Consider the following 17,159-nt stretch of genomic DNA (forward strand, 5'->3'; position numbering starts at 1 on the left):
CTGCTCCAGAATCCAGTGGCGGCGTGCTTTACACCACTCCATCCGGCACTTGGCAGGGTGCTTGGTGATGTCAGGCTTGCATCCAGCTGCTCAGCAATGGAAACCCATGCCATGGCGCTCCCAGTGCACAGTTTTTGTGCTGATCTTAATGCCAGCGGAGGTCTGGAACTCTGCAGTTATTGATTCAGCAGAGTGTTAGTGACTTTTATGCTCTTCAGCACTTGGCAACCCTGTGGTGTAACTTTACAAGGTCTGACACTTCATAACTGAGTTGCTGTGGTTCCTAAACGCCTCCACTTTTCAGTTGTACCACTCAAAGTTGATCATGGAATATCTAGAAGGGAAAAAATTTTGCGAACTGACTTGTTGCAATGCTGGCCTCCTATTACAGCACCACGCTCAAATTCAGTGAACGACCCATTCTTTCACAAATGTTTGCAAAGGCAGACTGCATGGCTAGGTGCTTGTTTTTTATACACCTGTGGCAATGATTCAGTGGTTAAAAGGTGTGTCCCAATACTTTTGTCCATATAGTGAACCTCTCCACCATGAATGGATTTAAAAAATATATGTTTTAGGCCAAAGTCTTATCTCAAAGATATGATAAAGCCATATCTCAGACATCAGGCAGGGTATTCACAAACATTGAATGTAATAACTTTCCTTGAGGAAGCTTTCAGAGGCATTAAACTCATCAGACGTCTGGTTCCTATCACCACCACCGCAACCAATTCTGACTCGAAGAACAAGAACGAAGCATTTCACATCAAATCACTCTGAATGACTTTGTTTACATCTCAGCTATATACAGAAATCAGTGGAATTCCCCGTTAGCTCACAGTCGAAGAACTCTTTCATGATTTGCGATTGTTTACCGAAAGGGTTGATAAAGTCTTTATGGTACTACAGTGAATGATTCATGGAAACACAGATCATCAACCCCATGTGCAACTTCACCCCTCCCTGCAGGAGACTAAATAAAAAAGCGGTGAAGACTTTGGGGAAAGTAAAAGCTCCCAATAAAGGACTAATCATGGTAAGAGATATTAAAAACACCTCTTGCGGTTCTGTGTTTGCCTGTCACTCTAGTGTTATTTTAAGTGTCTTTGCTGATGGTGATGTGTATGTATGGGTTTTTCAGATGCTGGTAGCTGGATTGCTGTTTTTCATGCTCTTCTCACTGCAGTTCTCTCAGGCCAGTCCTATACAGACTACGACCCGGAGCGTGCAGGGTGGGTAAACTCGGGATCTCCTGCTAGTTCATGCACCAGTGTGAATTAAATAGTGAACAGGATGAAAAGTTTTATCAAGTTGTGGTGTAAAACCATCCACTCTTAAAAAAAAAAGGTTCTTTAAGGGTTCTTTAGTAAAGAAAATGGTTCTGTATAGAACCATGAACACTCAAAGAACCTTTTGCATGATTAAAGGATTCTTTGCATCGTGAAATTCCTACCACTCCACAAAAACAGCGTGACAAAATGCATAGCACAGCTGCAGCTTTCTTGACTTAAAAAATTGGTATACATATATAAATATACATAAAATATATCTATAAAAACCCAAATGTCACGGTGTACACGTGGCAGAAACGTGAAATGTTTCTTTTATTAAAGAAATCACCAAAAGCTATATAGCAGTATATTTCCATTTCTTTGCAGCAAAAAGTTTTGGGCAGTAGCACACTAGTATTCCTGATACTGAGTGCTGATTGGTTGGCTTGCGTTACAGCTACTGAGTGTTGACTGGTTGGCTAGCCTTACTTTTACTGAGTACTGATTGGTTAGCTAGCATTACTTCTACTGAGTGCTGAATGGTTGGCATTACTGCTACTAAATGATGACTGGATCGCATTGCTGCTACTGAGTGCTGATTGGTTGGCTTGCGTTACTACTACTGAGTGCTGATTAGCTGGCTAGCATTACTGCTACTGAGTGCTGACTGGTTGTCTGGCATTACTACTACAGAGTGCTGATTGGTTGGCATTACTGCTAATAAATGACTAGATCGCATTACTGCTACTGAGTGCTGAATGGTTGGCTAACATTACTGCTACTGAGTCCTGATTGGTCAGCTAGCATTACTGCTACTGAGTGCTGATTGATTGGCTTGCGTTACTGCTACTGAGTGCTGATTAGCTGGCTAGCATTACTACTACTGAGTGCTGATTGGTCAACTAGCATCACTACTACTGAGTGCTCATTGGTTGGCTAGCTTACTATTATTGAGTGCCGATTGGTTGGCTTGCGTTACTGCTACTGATTGACAATTAGTTGGCTAGCATTACCTTTATTGAGTACTGATTGGTTGGCTAGCATTACTTCTACTGAGTGCTGATTGGTTGCTGAGCTGATCAGCTCATTGGCTGAATAAACTCTTCGCGAAGCGGCATTGAAATATTTGCTGTTCTATACTGAGAAAACGAGTGAATTTTTCTATATAAATATAAACGTTCCATGTTTCTGTTGATTCTGATCCTGGAGAATAAGAGGGAAAATAATAAGGAATTAAAGGCACAACAGACAAAGATAGTTCCGCACAGTAGCTCACTATGACAAGTTCTCTCTCACATGCTTTCTGCACCTGACATATCAATAGACACGTGGCTTAAGGACATATTAATCAGCTTACTTCACAGACATATTCTCCCAAAGTATCTTCTATCGTTTCCTTCAAAGAACTGATAAAGGCCAGTTTTATTAAGTTGTGATGTAAAACTGTACACTCTTAAAAAAGATGGTTCTTCAAGGGTTCTTTAGTAAAGAAAATGGTTCTATATAGAACCATGAACACTCAAAGAACGTTTTGCATGATTAAAGGGTACTTTACATTGTGAAATTCCTACCACTCCACAAAGACAGCGTGACAAAATGCGTCGCACAGCTGCAGCTTTCTTGACTTAAAAATGAATGATATATTTAAATATATAAATATACATAAAAATATATTTAAAAACCCAAATGTCACAGTGTACACGTGGCATTTCTTACATCGTGACACTCATTGTACATGAATAGTGCTGTTCCATCAATCAGAGCATCATATTCATCAAACTCTGCTCTCTTTTTGGTTTTCCAGAATCTTCTGCCCTTGATGTTTCCATCCAGGCCTCCTCATCTGGCCACACAAGAGAAGAATCAAAACAAAATAGTGCAAATCCACAACAGAGAAGCTCCATCACCCAGAGGTCAGGTCTCCAGAGGCCCACATACAAGGACTTCCCCTCCCTAAAATGGGTCAGGTGGTCAGGCACACCACCCAGGTGGGCGGTGAGGGTGAAAAATGAGTGTACCAAGAGGTTTGACTACGTATGTGCTCCGTTGACAGGGTGCAACTGGGCAGCCGGCTACTACAACACCGGCAGAGAAGCCCTATGCCATAGCCCATGTGGAGGGAAAGAGCAAATAAGCCCCACGTTTGATGTGTTGGTAAATGAAAACAATGCAGTGCATTTAGAGTGGCAAAACGTGACTGTTGACCCATACCCACTCAACGCGGTTCATGCTTCAGCAATGGAAAATGCTGTTGGAAAAAGCCCACATGGTGTGGGGACCTTTCATATACCATCAAAAAGGTTCTTTGTTCCATGGAAAGGTCTTGAAGTGATACTTCAAGAAGGTTTTGAAGTGCTGGTGATGACAGGCGGATATTCCCAGCAAATCTATGACGTAAAATACCACATGGAAGGGATGACTATAGTCTCCAAGACCTCAGTCATCGTAACATCGATATCTGTTGCCAACAACGGCAATGCCATCCTGAAGGAAAGTGTGAATTTGAGTAAGAGCGTTCAACAGCACAGCACTTGGCAGACGAGTGATTCGGACCCTCTGTCCATCTCGTCCTCCATCAGAGCTTCGGTTCCCTTCTTTGCTGCTACCACTGGCCTCACGTACGAGAAAACCTTCCCTAACATGAAGGGCAACTCTGTCACCGAGACAGACACTCACTCGCTGACCCTTGAGATTGACGTCCCTCCCAGACACATCTGCCGGGTGAAAATGGTTGGGGAGCAGTACAAAGTGAGCATCCCCTTCACTGCCAAGCAGGTCAGGGTCTATGACAACGGCGATGAAAGAAGAACCGTGATCACCGGTGTCTACCACGGCACTCAGGTCGGTGAGATCAAAGCCGTGGCTGAAAGCTGTGTGCTGATTGATGGAGAACATCACCTCTAACCAGATCCACACTGTGAAGAACTTCTGTAATTTCTGCAATAATACACTGTGTTCAAGCGAGTATAATATTTTAAATGTGTTTTACAGTTTTATGCAGCATCTTGCGTCAAATTCAGGTAGAACATTTACAGCACAGGCAGATTTTACTGTGTTAAACACCTTATTGTATAGCTACTGCAATATTATTCCAACAGTACTGTAATAACACGTCAAACCATACAGTATCATCAGCTAAACTGTAAAAGTAGGTGCCAAAATTACTTTTCTGAAACAACTTTGTTTTTTAGTTTTCCGATGATGACATGTTAAAGAACTAACGAAATCTAGCTGCATACTAGCTTACCTAGCACAACTTGTACCAGCATGGGAGTTCACAAACATTTTTGTCATATATGTAATTAAGTAATTTCAGCTAGCTATGGGATTTGCAGTGTCATGATAGCACCAAGCTAACAATGGTGTACATTCATTTTCCAATGTTAAGTTTAATACTACACAGCTGTAGCTAAAACACTGACTTTTGGAGCTTGTAAGACATGGATGCATCATATTTGTACTTTGTAGATTGCAGTTTTCAGTGAATTCTTAAGTAAATACTTCATCATAAAGTTTAACTGTGAGTATTATTAGAGAAGCATGTTAGCTTTTGAAAGAACTGACATGAAATAATAGATTCTTTTGTTAGGAGTTTTTACTTTACATGTATTTAACATTTTAACTGCAATTTTAGAACTGCTGTTTTACATATATATATATATATATATATATATATATATATATATATATATGCACAAAACAACAATAACATTTAGATCACAATAGCAATAACCCAGATAGCAAGCGTAAATCGGTCCGCTGGCTTGATAAGGTCGACACCACGCTGACTGTATGCCACTGCTGGTCCACCCTCAGACTACCCACATTATTACCCAGCATGCAAGGTTTTCAATCCCATCAAACGGATTGTAAATGCACACAGCCTTTTATTTTGGAAAATAAACTAAGAATAATATTACAATCAAGAGAAAAAATATTTAATGAGTCTAATAAAAACTGATTTTGTTGAAAATGTTGTTGCTGACACTGGGCTAGATTGGTTACAGCTGTATAACCGGCTTTAATTATGATGTTGCAGTTAAAATGATTTATTAAACTAATTTACAAGGATAATGAAAGAAAGAAATAAAGGAAAAATAAGTCAGTTGGATTATGAGTGGAAAGTGAGTGATGAAAAGCATCATTTTGTCTAGTACTCTGCTTAACCACTGGTGGGCCGCATGGAAAACGCTGAGTAAAAATACAGTGGGCGAACAGTGACCCACTATCCTCTTGCTATATGTGGAGTACATTCTGTAACAAACTAAAAGGTCAGCAAGACTAGCTGACAATTTAAACCAAAATAGCTATAATAGCTGGAAAAAAGGCCACTTTTGCGCCACTCATTTTTCAAACATGATTAAATGAATTCAATTTCTCTTTATTTTATTTTATTTATGCTAATAGTGATTGTATAACAAACAAGCAACCACTTAGCAACACCCTAAAGATACCGTAGCCACTGCCTAGAAACACCCTAGCAACCACAAAGATACCATAGCCACTGCCTAGAAACACTCTAGCAATCACCAAAGACACAATAGCAACACCCTAGCAACCAGCTGGGTTACCACAGCAACCACTTAGCAACATCCTAGCAACCACCAGGGATACCATAGCAACACCCTGGCAACCACCTGGAATACCACAGCAACTACTTAGAAACGCCCTAGCAAGTCAAGGCACTGACTCGAGTTCCCATTTATGACTGGTGTGTTTGGGTTTGTTGTCTCTCTGCAAGACCCACCTTCTGTTGAGCTTCAGTTCACAGACGAATGTCCTCCTAGAATTTGCTGATCTTTGTTTTAGCAGATTTTAAACAGGCGGCAATGATCTTCATGGAGGGGCTTCTTCCCTGCTAACACTATTCTAGTTCAGTCTTTGCCTGATGGTGGAGTCACGAACACTGACATTATCCAGTGCAAAGGGGATCTACAAACAGGTGTATAAAATCAGGCACATAGCCATGCAGTCTCCTTAGACAAACACTGGCAGTAGAATGGCTTGTACTGAAGAGTTCACTGACTTTAAATATCACTTTAAATGTCATGGTCATAGGATGCCACCTTGGCTACAAGTGAGTTGGTAAAACATCAGCCCTGCTAGTTCTGCCCCTGTCAACTGTAAGTGCTATTAATGCGAATGGAAGCATCTAGAAGAGACAACAGCTCAGCCACTAAGCAGTGGACCACACAAAGTCACAGAGTGGGGCTGTTGAGTGCCGAAGTGCGCAACAATTGCATATCGTCTGTTGCATCACTCACTCACTCTCAGTTCCAAACTGTTTCTGGAAGCAACATCAGCACAAAAACTGTGCGTCAGAAGCTTCATGCAATGGGTTTTCCATGGCGGCACACAAGCCTAAGATCACAAGCCTAAGATCACAATGCACAAAGCGTCGGCTGGAGTGGTGTAAAGTATGTCACTGGACTCTGAAGCAGTGGAAACGTGTCGTCTGGAGTGCATCATGCTTCGGTTTGACATTTTAGACAATCATATGCTTCCAACTTTGTGGGAGAGTTTGAGGAAGGCCTTTCACTGTTCCAGCATGACTGTACCCCTGTGCACAAAGCGAGCTCCATAAAGACATAGACTGATGAGTCTGCTGTGGAGGAATGTTCATTGTGAGCCAGGCCTTCTTGACCAACATTGATGCCTTTTGACTGAATGGGCACAAATTCCCACAGGCACACTCCCAAATCCAAAAGCCTTCCCGGAAGGGTGGAGGGTGTTATGGCCACAAAAGGTGAAGTAACTCCATTTTAATGCCCATGGTTTTGGATTGGGATGTCCAAAAAAGCTCATTCAGGTGTGATGGTCAACTGTCCACATACTTCTGGCCACATAGTGTACTTTTGCCAAAGAAGACATGTAATGTTGGATCACTTTGTTCAATAACTGAATAAAAAAGCTATATAATTGTGTTATCTGTTTTACTGGGTTCTCCTTATCTATTGTTATGATTTAGATGAGGATTTGAACACATTTTCATAATTTGAAAGGGTCCACAAACTTTCTAGCACCGCTGCACCTGTCTGTCTCATGTTCCCTATGAAAATCACTAACACTTGTTTTCCAGAGAGTAATAGTCAATAGTGGCCGTCCCTGGTATAATTAAGTAACACTGCCACCCAGAGGTCAGTTTCTATTGTAACATAGAGTGCTCTCCATAATGTAAGGGACAAAGACATTTTTTTATTTGCCTCTGTACTCCACAGTTTTACATTTGTCCCTAACCAATTCACATATGGTTAAAGTGCATCTCAGATGTTAATAAAGGATAGTTTTATACCTTTTACTTTCACCATGTTAGTGTACAAGAACTCTAGTGACCTGCACAGAGCACTGGTCTCAACCACCCTGAACACCTTTAGGATAAACTAGAAATGACGGCTCTGTTTCTACATTAAGTGACTGACTTGGCCAGTTAAAAATATTCTGGCTTTTAGCTTTGAAAAACTGCTTTGTTGCTTTGGCAGTATGTTTGGGATCATTGTCTTCTGTAGGATGATAGGTTTGGATGCCTTTTTCTGAACTTAGATTGATCAGATGTTTCTATATACCTCAGAATTAATTTTGCTGCTGCCAACAGCAACTGCATCATTAATGGAGATGAGGGAGTACCACAGCCATAAGCCCAGGCTATAACACTCCCACCACCATGTTTTACAGGTGAGGTGGTTTGCTTCGGACGTTCGGCAGTTCCTTTTTGCATCCACACATTACTCTTGCCATGGCTCTTCTACAAGTTCTTCAGTCTTGGTCTCATTTGTCCACAAGACATCTTTTCCAGAACTGTTGCAAACTGTAAGCTAGACATCCTGTTTTTGTGGCTAACTTAGGGGTTTGCATCTTGCAGGGTAGCCTCTGGGTTCCTGTTCATGAAGTCTTCTATAGACAGGGGCCATTGGCAAATCCACATCTGCCTCCTGAAGTGTCTCCTATCTGTCTGACATGCGTATGAGGATTTTCCTTCTTCTGTCACCAGCTGTGGAGCTCTTCCTTGGCTGACCAGTCCCTCTATGGTTACTAAGCTCACCAGTTCACTCTTTCTTATTAATAGTGTTCCAAACAAGTGACTGTGGCAAGATTGTGGTAAGGTTCGGCCCTTGTCTATTACTGTTTTGTTCTTTTTGTATAAAAAGTGCTGTAAATTTTACATGGCAAAACTAAAATGCATAAAAATGCACTTAAAGTGACCCTTATTAGTCCCACAACGGGGAAGTTTCACCTCTGCAGTGAAACACCACATACACACTAGTGAATGCACACACACTAGAGGGCAGTGAGCACACTTGCCCCGAGCGGCAGGCAGCCCTACCCACGGTGCCCGGGGAGCAGTCGGGGGTTAGGTGCCTTGCTCAAGGGCACTTCAGTCATATACTGTCAACTCAGGGGATCGAGGCAGCGACCTTCTGGTCATAAGGCTGCTTCCCTAACCTCCAGCCCTCGACTGCCCCATTTTATTATTTATTTATTATTAATTATTATTAATTATTCAAATCTGAGAATATGTACTTTAACTATATGTGTATTGCTTGAGTGCAAGTTTAAAACTGTGGAGTACAGAAGCAAATTAAAAATATATATATATATGCCTTTGTCCCAAACATTACAAAGGGCACTGAATGACAACTGTGTTATTCCAAGAATCCCAACATAGCCATTTAATGTTCTGGTGCTATAAAAATAACTCCAACATGTAATTAGACCAATAACACTTTGAGGAAACTCTAACAACAGTGTAAGCCTACTTAGCAAGACAACGTTTTATTGTACTCTAAATATAAGTGCATATAAAATGGCTCAACGATGCGAGACTGGAATTTCGTTCCGTGTCAATACTCATTTAGTTCAGTTGCTATGCTATTTATAACCATATAAAGAATGAAGTGTGTGGGTGCAGAAAAGCTACCAGATGAAAAGAACACATTGGGCTTGTTGTGATGGATGTTTTATGAAATATATTTATTATGAAGGGGAAATTCAGCTACTGCCATTACAGATCATAAAATGTAAATATGGCAGCTCACAATGCTAACTATCCCATTTCACTGGACACAAGGTGGACGCAGGTGCTTTCTGGGGATGCTCATTTAGGGTAGGAGAGTGTGGATTTGTCCCCCTGGTCACAGATCAGAGCTCAGTCTTGCACTGTCCTATTGTAATGCATTATTCTATAGCATGGCTTAAAGAAGCAGGTCCTAGATCACTGGACAAGGGCAAGTCCAACCCCCCAGGCTCAGAGGCAACCATGGCAACTAGTTTAAAAGCAATGTGCCACGTCTGGAGCACCAGGAAGCCAGCGTTAGCACGATGACGTCTCATGGACGCCTGCTCTACTACTGGAAGGTTTCAGCTTAATCTGTCGCCCAGCTGACAGCAGGTCCGTTCCAGTGGAATTCCACCGATTTTTAGGAGTTTCTACATAATTAAGTGGTTAAGATGTAAACAAAGTCATTCAGAGTGGCTTGATGTGAAATGCCGCTGCAGAAAAACGTACCAGGTCACAGTGATGGTGACAGGAACCAGAAAAGATTAATGTCTCTAAAAGCTCCCTCCGATAGTTTTAGAGAAGGTTTGGCTTACGAAATTCATTCATTCATAGTGGAAGGATACATTCAAGGTGTTATAAGGCTAAATAGTCCCCCAAAGAAAAATTCGCACTATGTTCTAATTATTTACATTACATATAAAAACCTCGAAAGGTTCTCTGGTGGTTTTGGACAGTAAATAAAGTGGCTATATTTGTGTTGTAGACATTGTGACCCCTGGTTCCTATCAGCACCACTGTAAAGAAAAGAGTTGGCAAGTTTCTCTACAAGGAAACATTTCACTTCAAACAACTCTGAATGACTTTGTTTATGTTTGTTTTTTATTATTTAAACATGTAGAACTTTGAAAAACAGGTCAAATTAAGACAACAACTTTTTTTCCCCATTGCACTTTATGAGCAAACGTCAGGTTTAACGGAATTAGTGTAAATAACTGCTCAAGTTAGACCGTCATCATGTTGACGATGTTCTGTTACGTCAGTTGTAAATTTACCGTTTCCGTTGCTTGGTTAACTTTGCGGCAAGCCAGTTGGTAACGTAATGAGTAAATGTGTCTCCTCTGTTTTACCTCATCGCAAACTTATGTCATTCTCTCGCTAGCAGTGTGTTGCATTCACGCGAAATGAAATGGTAGCAGCATGATAGCATGAGTCGAGTCAGCTAGGCCTTATAAGAACGGTTTCACTCATTCACATACCAAAGAAACAGCACACAGAGGAAATGAAGAGGAGACTAGAGCCTTTTGCAAATGATGACCACTACATCAATACTGAAGCCAGTCCAGAACCTTTTAGAAGAGGGGAAAAGCCTGGGGAGAGGAGATCACCTCCGATGTATCTCTAAGGGGGAACATGAGTGCAGTGGCGCTGTTCTGATCGGCTGGTAAACAGCGCCAGCTGGAGGCAGGTTTATGTAGTGCTGCTCTGAGGGACGACTCTTTGGCGGGCGGTCTTGGGCCGGTGTCGAGGGGTCGGGGGGGAGCTGCGCTCGCTCTCCGATTCAGAGGGTTCCGTTTCGGCCTGGGGGGAGCCCGTGTCCCCCACCAGCTCTCTCAGAAACTTAAACTTGGACAGGAACAGCTGCCACACCACATACCAACCTGTAAAGCAAGAGCAGATTACACCCATTAGCTGAAGTAGTCTAAGAACGAAATGGGAACCAACAGAACTTACAGTTCTACTTCATTTTCCACCTCCTTGAGAACCATCATAATAACCACAATTAATGTTTTAATTACCTTTTTGTTCAGTTTACGGCACTCTGAAGCATCTAATTAGGCTAATTAGCTTCTTTGCTACCCTTACTAGCTAGCTCAGGGTTTGGCAGCATGCGGCTCTGGAAGTGGAACAGGAAAACTACAACACAAAGCTTGTGAATGAGAAGCTGATTTCAGCCTCGTAAAAAATTACACCTACAAAAACAGAAACTTCTCCACTTTTGAGTAAAAGTTTCCTGCTGGAGATGCGAGAAAAGCAGCTATTGCTGAGCAAAAGCTTAAAGCAGAGAACATATTAAAACATATTTTGAGCCAAGATGGTAATGGTTGTGGCTCCCAAGGTGGTTTGGTTTTTGTTGAAAGGACAAAATTTGGGTTGCCAACCCCAGAGCTAGCTTGACTTATTGGCCGACATTAAACAACCTAATGTACTGACTACATATATACAGACTCGTGAACAGTCTGCTGAGTGTAAAAATATGAGCAAAAACCTTTATTCTGTGGAGGCTAGCATATATGCTAATATTGTTAGCATTCTAACTAGCCTATGTGACCTTAGCAAATGCTTTACAAAGTAATAATGTAAAATTAGCAACATTATCATAGCATTCATGTGCTTATTGGTGATGTAATAGTGCATGGAATGGTGCTTCTGATGGAAGAGTAAAGAATTTTCTACATTCTTCTTGGCCATTAGGTCCAAATGATGCCAAAGCTTGTACGGAACTGATGGTCCTGGACTAACTGTCGACAGAATAATACAGTTCCAGTTTTCTGGTACCATATCATACTTTACCATACTTTGCACACTGGAAAAACGCACTAATATGAGCTATCACAATACGTCATATCGCTAATTTGTTCATTAATATACAATTAACATGTGCTAATATTTAATAATAATATACACTATGATCATAATGTATACTACAACATCTGATACTGTTATTATACTATTTTAATCAAACAAGTTGCAGCTTCACCAGAGATTTTTTAGGTCCCACTAAGACAGGTGCCGGCCACCCACATGTTAAGATGAGCCATTTTGTCCTTTCAACAAAAATCAAACCATCTTGGAGTCACAACATTTTATGTCCATTTTACCATCTTGGCTGTAAATATGTCTTCGTATCTGTTAATGTACTAGTATAGGCTAAAAATATTATAGTCTATAAACAAAAACGCAGACTTACTTTGCTTTGCTTTAAGCTTTGGCTCAACTATAGCCGCTTTTCTCGCATCTCCAGCAGGAAACGTTTCCTCAAAAGTGGAACAGTTTCTTGTAAAACGTCTCTCAATGTTCACTTTTTTACGAGGCTGAAGTCAGATTCTCATTCGCCAGCTTCTTGTTCGAATTTCCCCATTCCACCTTAAATGGTGCCTGAGGCGCCAGAATGTAACTGCTGTACAATTTAAGGCAGAATGGGACAATTCGAATGAGAAGCTGGTGAACGAAAAACTGACTTCAGCTTTGTGACTTTTTAGTGTTTGACAGTTTTTCATTGCAGATTAAACGTATCAGGAAACCAGCTGGAGTGATTAGAAACACAAATAAATCCATTTGTCTCCAAATTATCGATGTTCATATTAAATCTCTCTCTTTGCCTTTTCGTTAGCTACTAGCTAGCTATGCGGGACTGGTGTCTGCGTTGCTGTGTGACCTGCAGTCTATGCTCAATCTTCAGGGTTAAAGGTTAATTTAGCAGTTATACATTAACTCCACTTTTTAAGACTATTTATTGTTAAAACTGTGTTAAACGATCAGCAGAGCTTAATTTTACTACAAAGGAGGATTATTTTATTTTTCCCTAAATGTCTAATTCTGCTGTGGAGCCGCAACAGGACAGTAAAAGAGCTGCATGTTGCTGACCCCTGCACTACACTGTCACACTGTGATCCCATACTTTAGTTAATGTCAGTAGAGCTGTTTTAATGTGGAATTGGTCTGAGCACCTTCTCAGGTGATTGTAAAGGCTGCAGTGCTAACCTTGCATGCTCTGTATGTTAGCTAGAGTACCATCAGTCTACCAACTGGCCCAGAAAAAAAATAAATAAAAAAATCTGTGGGAAACTATTAATACTATTAGCTCAACGCTGTGGGTCTGAAAGGATGTGTAGCTGAGAAGCCCTTACTGAGAAAAGGAAACAGACAAAAAAGAGAAAACCCAAAGAGAAAATCTGCAAATCAAGCAAAGAAGCTGCTGAACTGACCACCCCAGAGTCCACACCTCAACATCACTGAATACGTTTGGGATTAGTTGGATCATGAGGAGCAGAAAATGCAACCAACTTCTAAGACTGAACTTTGGAGGTGTGGAAAAAATATTCCTGCAGATTTCTTTGAAAAAGTCTCCTGAACAGAATGGAAGCAGTAATAAAGCTTAAATATGGACACACTATGTGTATTTCATTGTTGAAGCTACTGTGGAATCTGATGCTTAAAAAGGAATAACTTGTATTTAATAGCCAATTTGACTGGTCTGACTTTTGTACATTAGTGTAATATGATGAATTATGCTTATTATAATCAGGGACATAAACTAACAAAGCAAAAAAAGGTCAGTTTTGATTTCAGGTTGACACTAGTGAATTTGGGTAAGTTAAATAATGTCAGCATGTGGTGGCTTTTAGACTCGGATAGAGCCAAACAGACTATGATTGAGGAAACAGCACCCACAGCTCTCCAACAAGTCTACAGTGAAATCAGGCCTGCAGAAAACTGGCCTTGTTTTGTAATGACTGTCTGTATCTCGCAAGCTCTTCCCTGAGGGAAGCTACGAAATGCTACGAAACTCTTGTGTGGGCTGGACTTTAACACCACAGCATGTGTCTCTGTCTCTGCTATGTGGTCGTGGTCACGTCTGTCATGCCTATGACAATAACCAATAAAGAAAATGACAAAAAATGCTGAATTTTTCATGTAAAATAAAAAAATTAAAAAAAAACTGTTTAAACATTAAAAAACAAGCAAAATGCTTTTATTTGGTATGTTTACTGTACAACCCCAAAAAACTAAAATAGACAGTGTGACAGATAAATAAGTAAAATGCTTATAAAAATATCAACATATGTATTTATTAGTCAATTAATGTACAAAAGTATATGTCCACAAGTTTGTAGACACTCACTCACCCAGTGTTTGTCCTGAACTGAAGAGTATAAATAGGGAGTTTGTCCCCCTTTGCTGCAGTAACAGCCTCTACTCTTCTGGGAAGGCTTTACACTAGATGATGGAATATTGCTGTGAGGATTTGATTGCATTCAGCCATAAGAGCATTAGTGAGATCTGGTACTGATGCCGGATGTTCAGTTCTGAATCACTCCAGCTCATCCCAAATGTACTGGATGGAGCTCCATCACTCCAGAGAATGCACTGCTCCAGCCCAAATCTGGGGGGCTTCACACCTCTCTAATATTTTACCAATATCGTTACATATAATTAAAAAAAGACATTGTGACGTTTGGTTCCTATCACCACCACTCTTACAAAACCAGAGTTGTTAGGTTTCTCTAGAACTTTCCACATCAAACCACTGTCAGTGGCTGTTTACATCTCAACCACTGAATTATGCCGTTTCTAACCAGTGGAATTCCCCTTTAAAGTAGCAGAAGGGGTGTCTAGAGATTCACATATTTATCTGATACTAACACTGTGTGTGAAATTAAAAAAAAAAAGTGTCAAAAAACACTGTCAGAATTAACAGCATCTCATGCAGTATTCTGAACCTTATTCTATGTCCGTGTTTTGGCAACTGTGCCATTCTGAAGCTGTCAGAGGTAACATATTGGCTTTGCAGTGACTCCAGACTGAGGCTTTAAAGGGCTCATATCACAGAGTTTGATGTAATATAAGACTATCCAGTTGCATAAATAAAAGGAAAAGTCAGAGGGAAATAAGTAAAACATTTCCAAAACTGAAGTTGTTAAAAGTGATTAAAAGATGCTTATTATATTATACAAAGTCTATTTTAGTCTAAAATAGACTAAGAACCCTGCAAGACCTAGTAGACCATCAAAACAACTTCTAAGACTGAACTTCGGAGATGTGGTAAAATATTCCTGCAGATTTCTTTGGAAAGACTGAAAGAAAATCTCCTAAATAGAAGCTGTAATAAGGTCAATATAGTGTAGCTTGACTAATAAGACTAATAACTGAATTAATAAGACGTTGTGATACATACCAAAGAGCATGAACAGCAGGACACAGAGCAGCGTGGCCACAATGACCAGCAGCGTTAAACCCACACTCTGCCACATCTCTCTTTCCTACTGAAGAACACACAATGACTCAAATTAGTTAGTTATTCCTGCTGGCTGTAGCACAGTATTAAGATATTCTTAACTCTTTAAAGGAGAATTTCACTGATTTTGCAGAATTTCATCGTTCAATAGTTAAGATGTATACAAAGCCATTCAGAGCCGTTTAATGTGAAATGCTCCACTCTAGAGAAACTTACAGAACTGTTCATAGTGGTGGTGATAGGAACCAGACGTCTGAAGAGTTTAAGGTCTCTAAAAGTTCTCTCACAGAAAGTTGATGTCTATGAATAGGTCGTCTGATACCAAAGAACCTTGTTTTATGGTAGTTTTAAGATAAAATATTCGGCCAAAGTATTACTTTTTGTCTCAAAAAGTAGAGTGGGGAGGTACCTGCAAGGCGTTGTGAGGCAAAATATACCAAAAGACAACCGATTTATCACTATTTTACCATATTCAATATAACATATAAAAGCTCGGAAGACGTGCAGGTTCACTGTTCACTGGCGGTTTTGCGTTGTAAATAAAAAGGCTTTTTATCTGCTATCTGGCCATTGTAGACATTGCGACCCCTGGTTCTTATCACCACCACTGTAAATAAGAAAGTCAATAAGTTTCTCGGTACTAAACCATTTCACGTTAAAACACTCTGAACGACTTTGCTTACATATAGACAATTTAATTAAGCAGACAAGTTGAAAAAAATCAGTTGAATTCCCTGTTGAAGGACCACTCCACCAATTTCTCAAAATTTCTACATAATTAGGTTAAGATGTGAGCAAAGTCATTCAGAGTGGTTTACTGTTCACAGAGGTGGTGTCAGGAGGCACACGTCTAAAATGGTTAATGCCTCTAAAATCTCCCTCACAGAAAGTTACATGAAATGGTTATATATCAACTGCCTGGTGCCTGAGACATTATTTCATGATAGTTTTGTGATGAAGTTTTGGCCTGAAACGTCTTGTTGATCCATTTATTTAAATTAACTCATGGAAGGGGGGTTGCAGGGTACTGTACGGTGAAATAGTCCTCCCAAAAAACTTATTTTTACATTTTTTCCACTATTTTAGCATCTTAAACATTATATATAAAACCTTAGTAGACACATGTAGGTCCACTGGTGGTTCTGGATAGTAAACAAATTGGCTATATTTGTGTTGTAGACATGACGACCCCTGGTTCCCATCACCACCACTGTAAAGAAAACGGAGACAATGAACCATTTCACATCAAACCATTCTGCATGACTTCGTCTGCATCGCAACGACTGAATTGCAATGCAAAAAATTTGAAAAATCGGTGGAATTCCCCTTTAAAGTAGCTCCGCAGACAATACAGCAGTGTTGCCCCTCCTTCTCTCTATATCAGACTACACTTTACTAACCTACAGTGCGTTGAGGGTGAAGCAGGCGAGGTGGCCGCTGCCCACACGGACGGAGAGTGGACACACGGCTCATGGACGGCGGCAGGTCCGCTTCTCTACATCGCTGTCAGGCTGACAGGGGATTTCTTATTTTACTTCAGAGCTCAAACACAAGCTGCAGTCAACAAGACGACGCTCCGGACGCAACTGGCCCGGAAGAGGTCGAGCAGCGCTACGCTTGCTGGGTAACGTAGTTCTCTAGGACCGTTCCCTCATTTATTCATTCATTCAGTGTTCCACAGCAGGGAAAACTATGGAGGCCCAATCCCGCAACTTAAAAAAACATCCAGCACCTAATTTTTTATTTATTCATTTTTTTATTAAGTGAATTACAATGCCATTATTTTACAGTACTAAATTATTATTTTGATGCTTTTATGTTTTTTTATGCTTTTGAGATGAATATACATTACATGTAAATAAAAATAAATGTAAAT

The 17,159-nt window shown here is 40.4% G+C and overlaps 2 protein-coding genes across 3 annotated transcripts; one reads left to right on the forward strand and one right to left on the reverse strand.

Moving 5' to 3' along the window:
- The first annotated feature begins 919 nt into the window (after nucleotides 1–919).
- On the forward strand, nucleotides 920–4,175 carry LOC118801264 (natterin-4-like). The gene is made up of 3 exons (XM_036561480.1): nucleotides 920–1,036; nucleotides 1,142–1,232; nucleotides 3,076–4,175. The coding sequence occupies exons 1-3, from the start codon at nucleotides 920–922 to the stop codon at nucleotides 4,173–4,175; spliced, it is 1,308 nt and encodes a 435-aa protein (XP_036417373.1).
- Nucleotides 4,176–9,212: 5,037 nt separating this feature from the next.
- On the reverse strand, nucleotides 9,213–16,877 carry smim13 (small integral membrane protein 13). 2 transcript variants are annotated; one of them, XM_036561514.1, is made up of 3 exons: nucleotides 16,684–16,877; nucleotides 15,224–15,308; nucleotides 9,213–10,925 (listed from the first exon to the last, which is right to left on the reverse strand). In XM_036561514.1, the coding sequence occupies exons 2-3, from the start codon at nucleotides 15,297–15,299 to the stop codon at nucleotides 10,735–10,737; spliced, it is 267 nt and encodes an 88-aa protein (XP_036417407.1). In that variant the 5' UTR covers nucleotides 15,300–15,308; nucleotides 16,684–16,877; the 3' UTR covers nucleotides 9,213–10,734. The 2 variants fall into 2 exon arrangements, with proteins under 2 accessions (XP_036417407.1, XP_036417406.1); XM_036561513.1 differs by having other exon boundaries at nucleotides 15,224–15,311.
- Between the last annotated feature and the right edge of the window lie 282 nt (nucleotides 16,878–17,159).

The sequence above is a fragment of the Colossoma macropomum genome, unplaced genomic scaffold, assembly GCF_904425465.1.
Source record: "Colossoma macropomum unplaced genomic scaffold, Colossoma_macropomum, whole genome shotgun sequence".
Taxonomy (NCBI): Eukaryota; Metazoa; Chordata; class Actinopteri; order Characiformes; family Serrasalmidae; genus Colossoma; species Colossoma macropomum.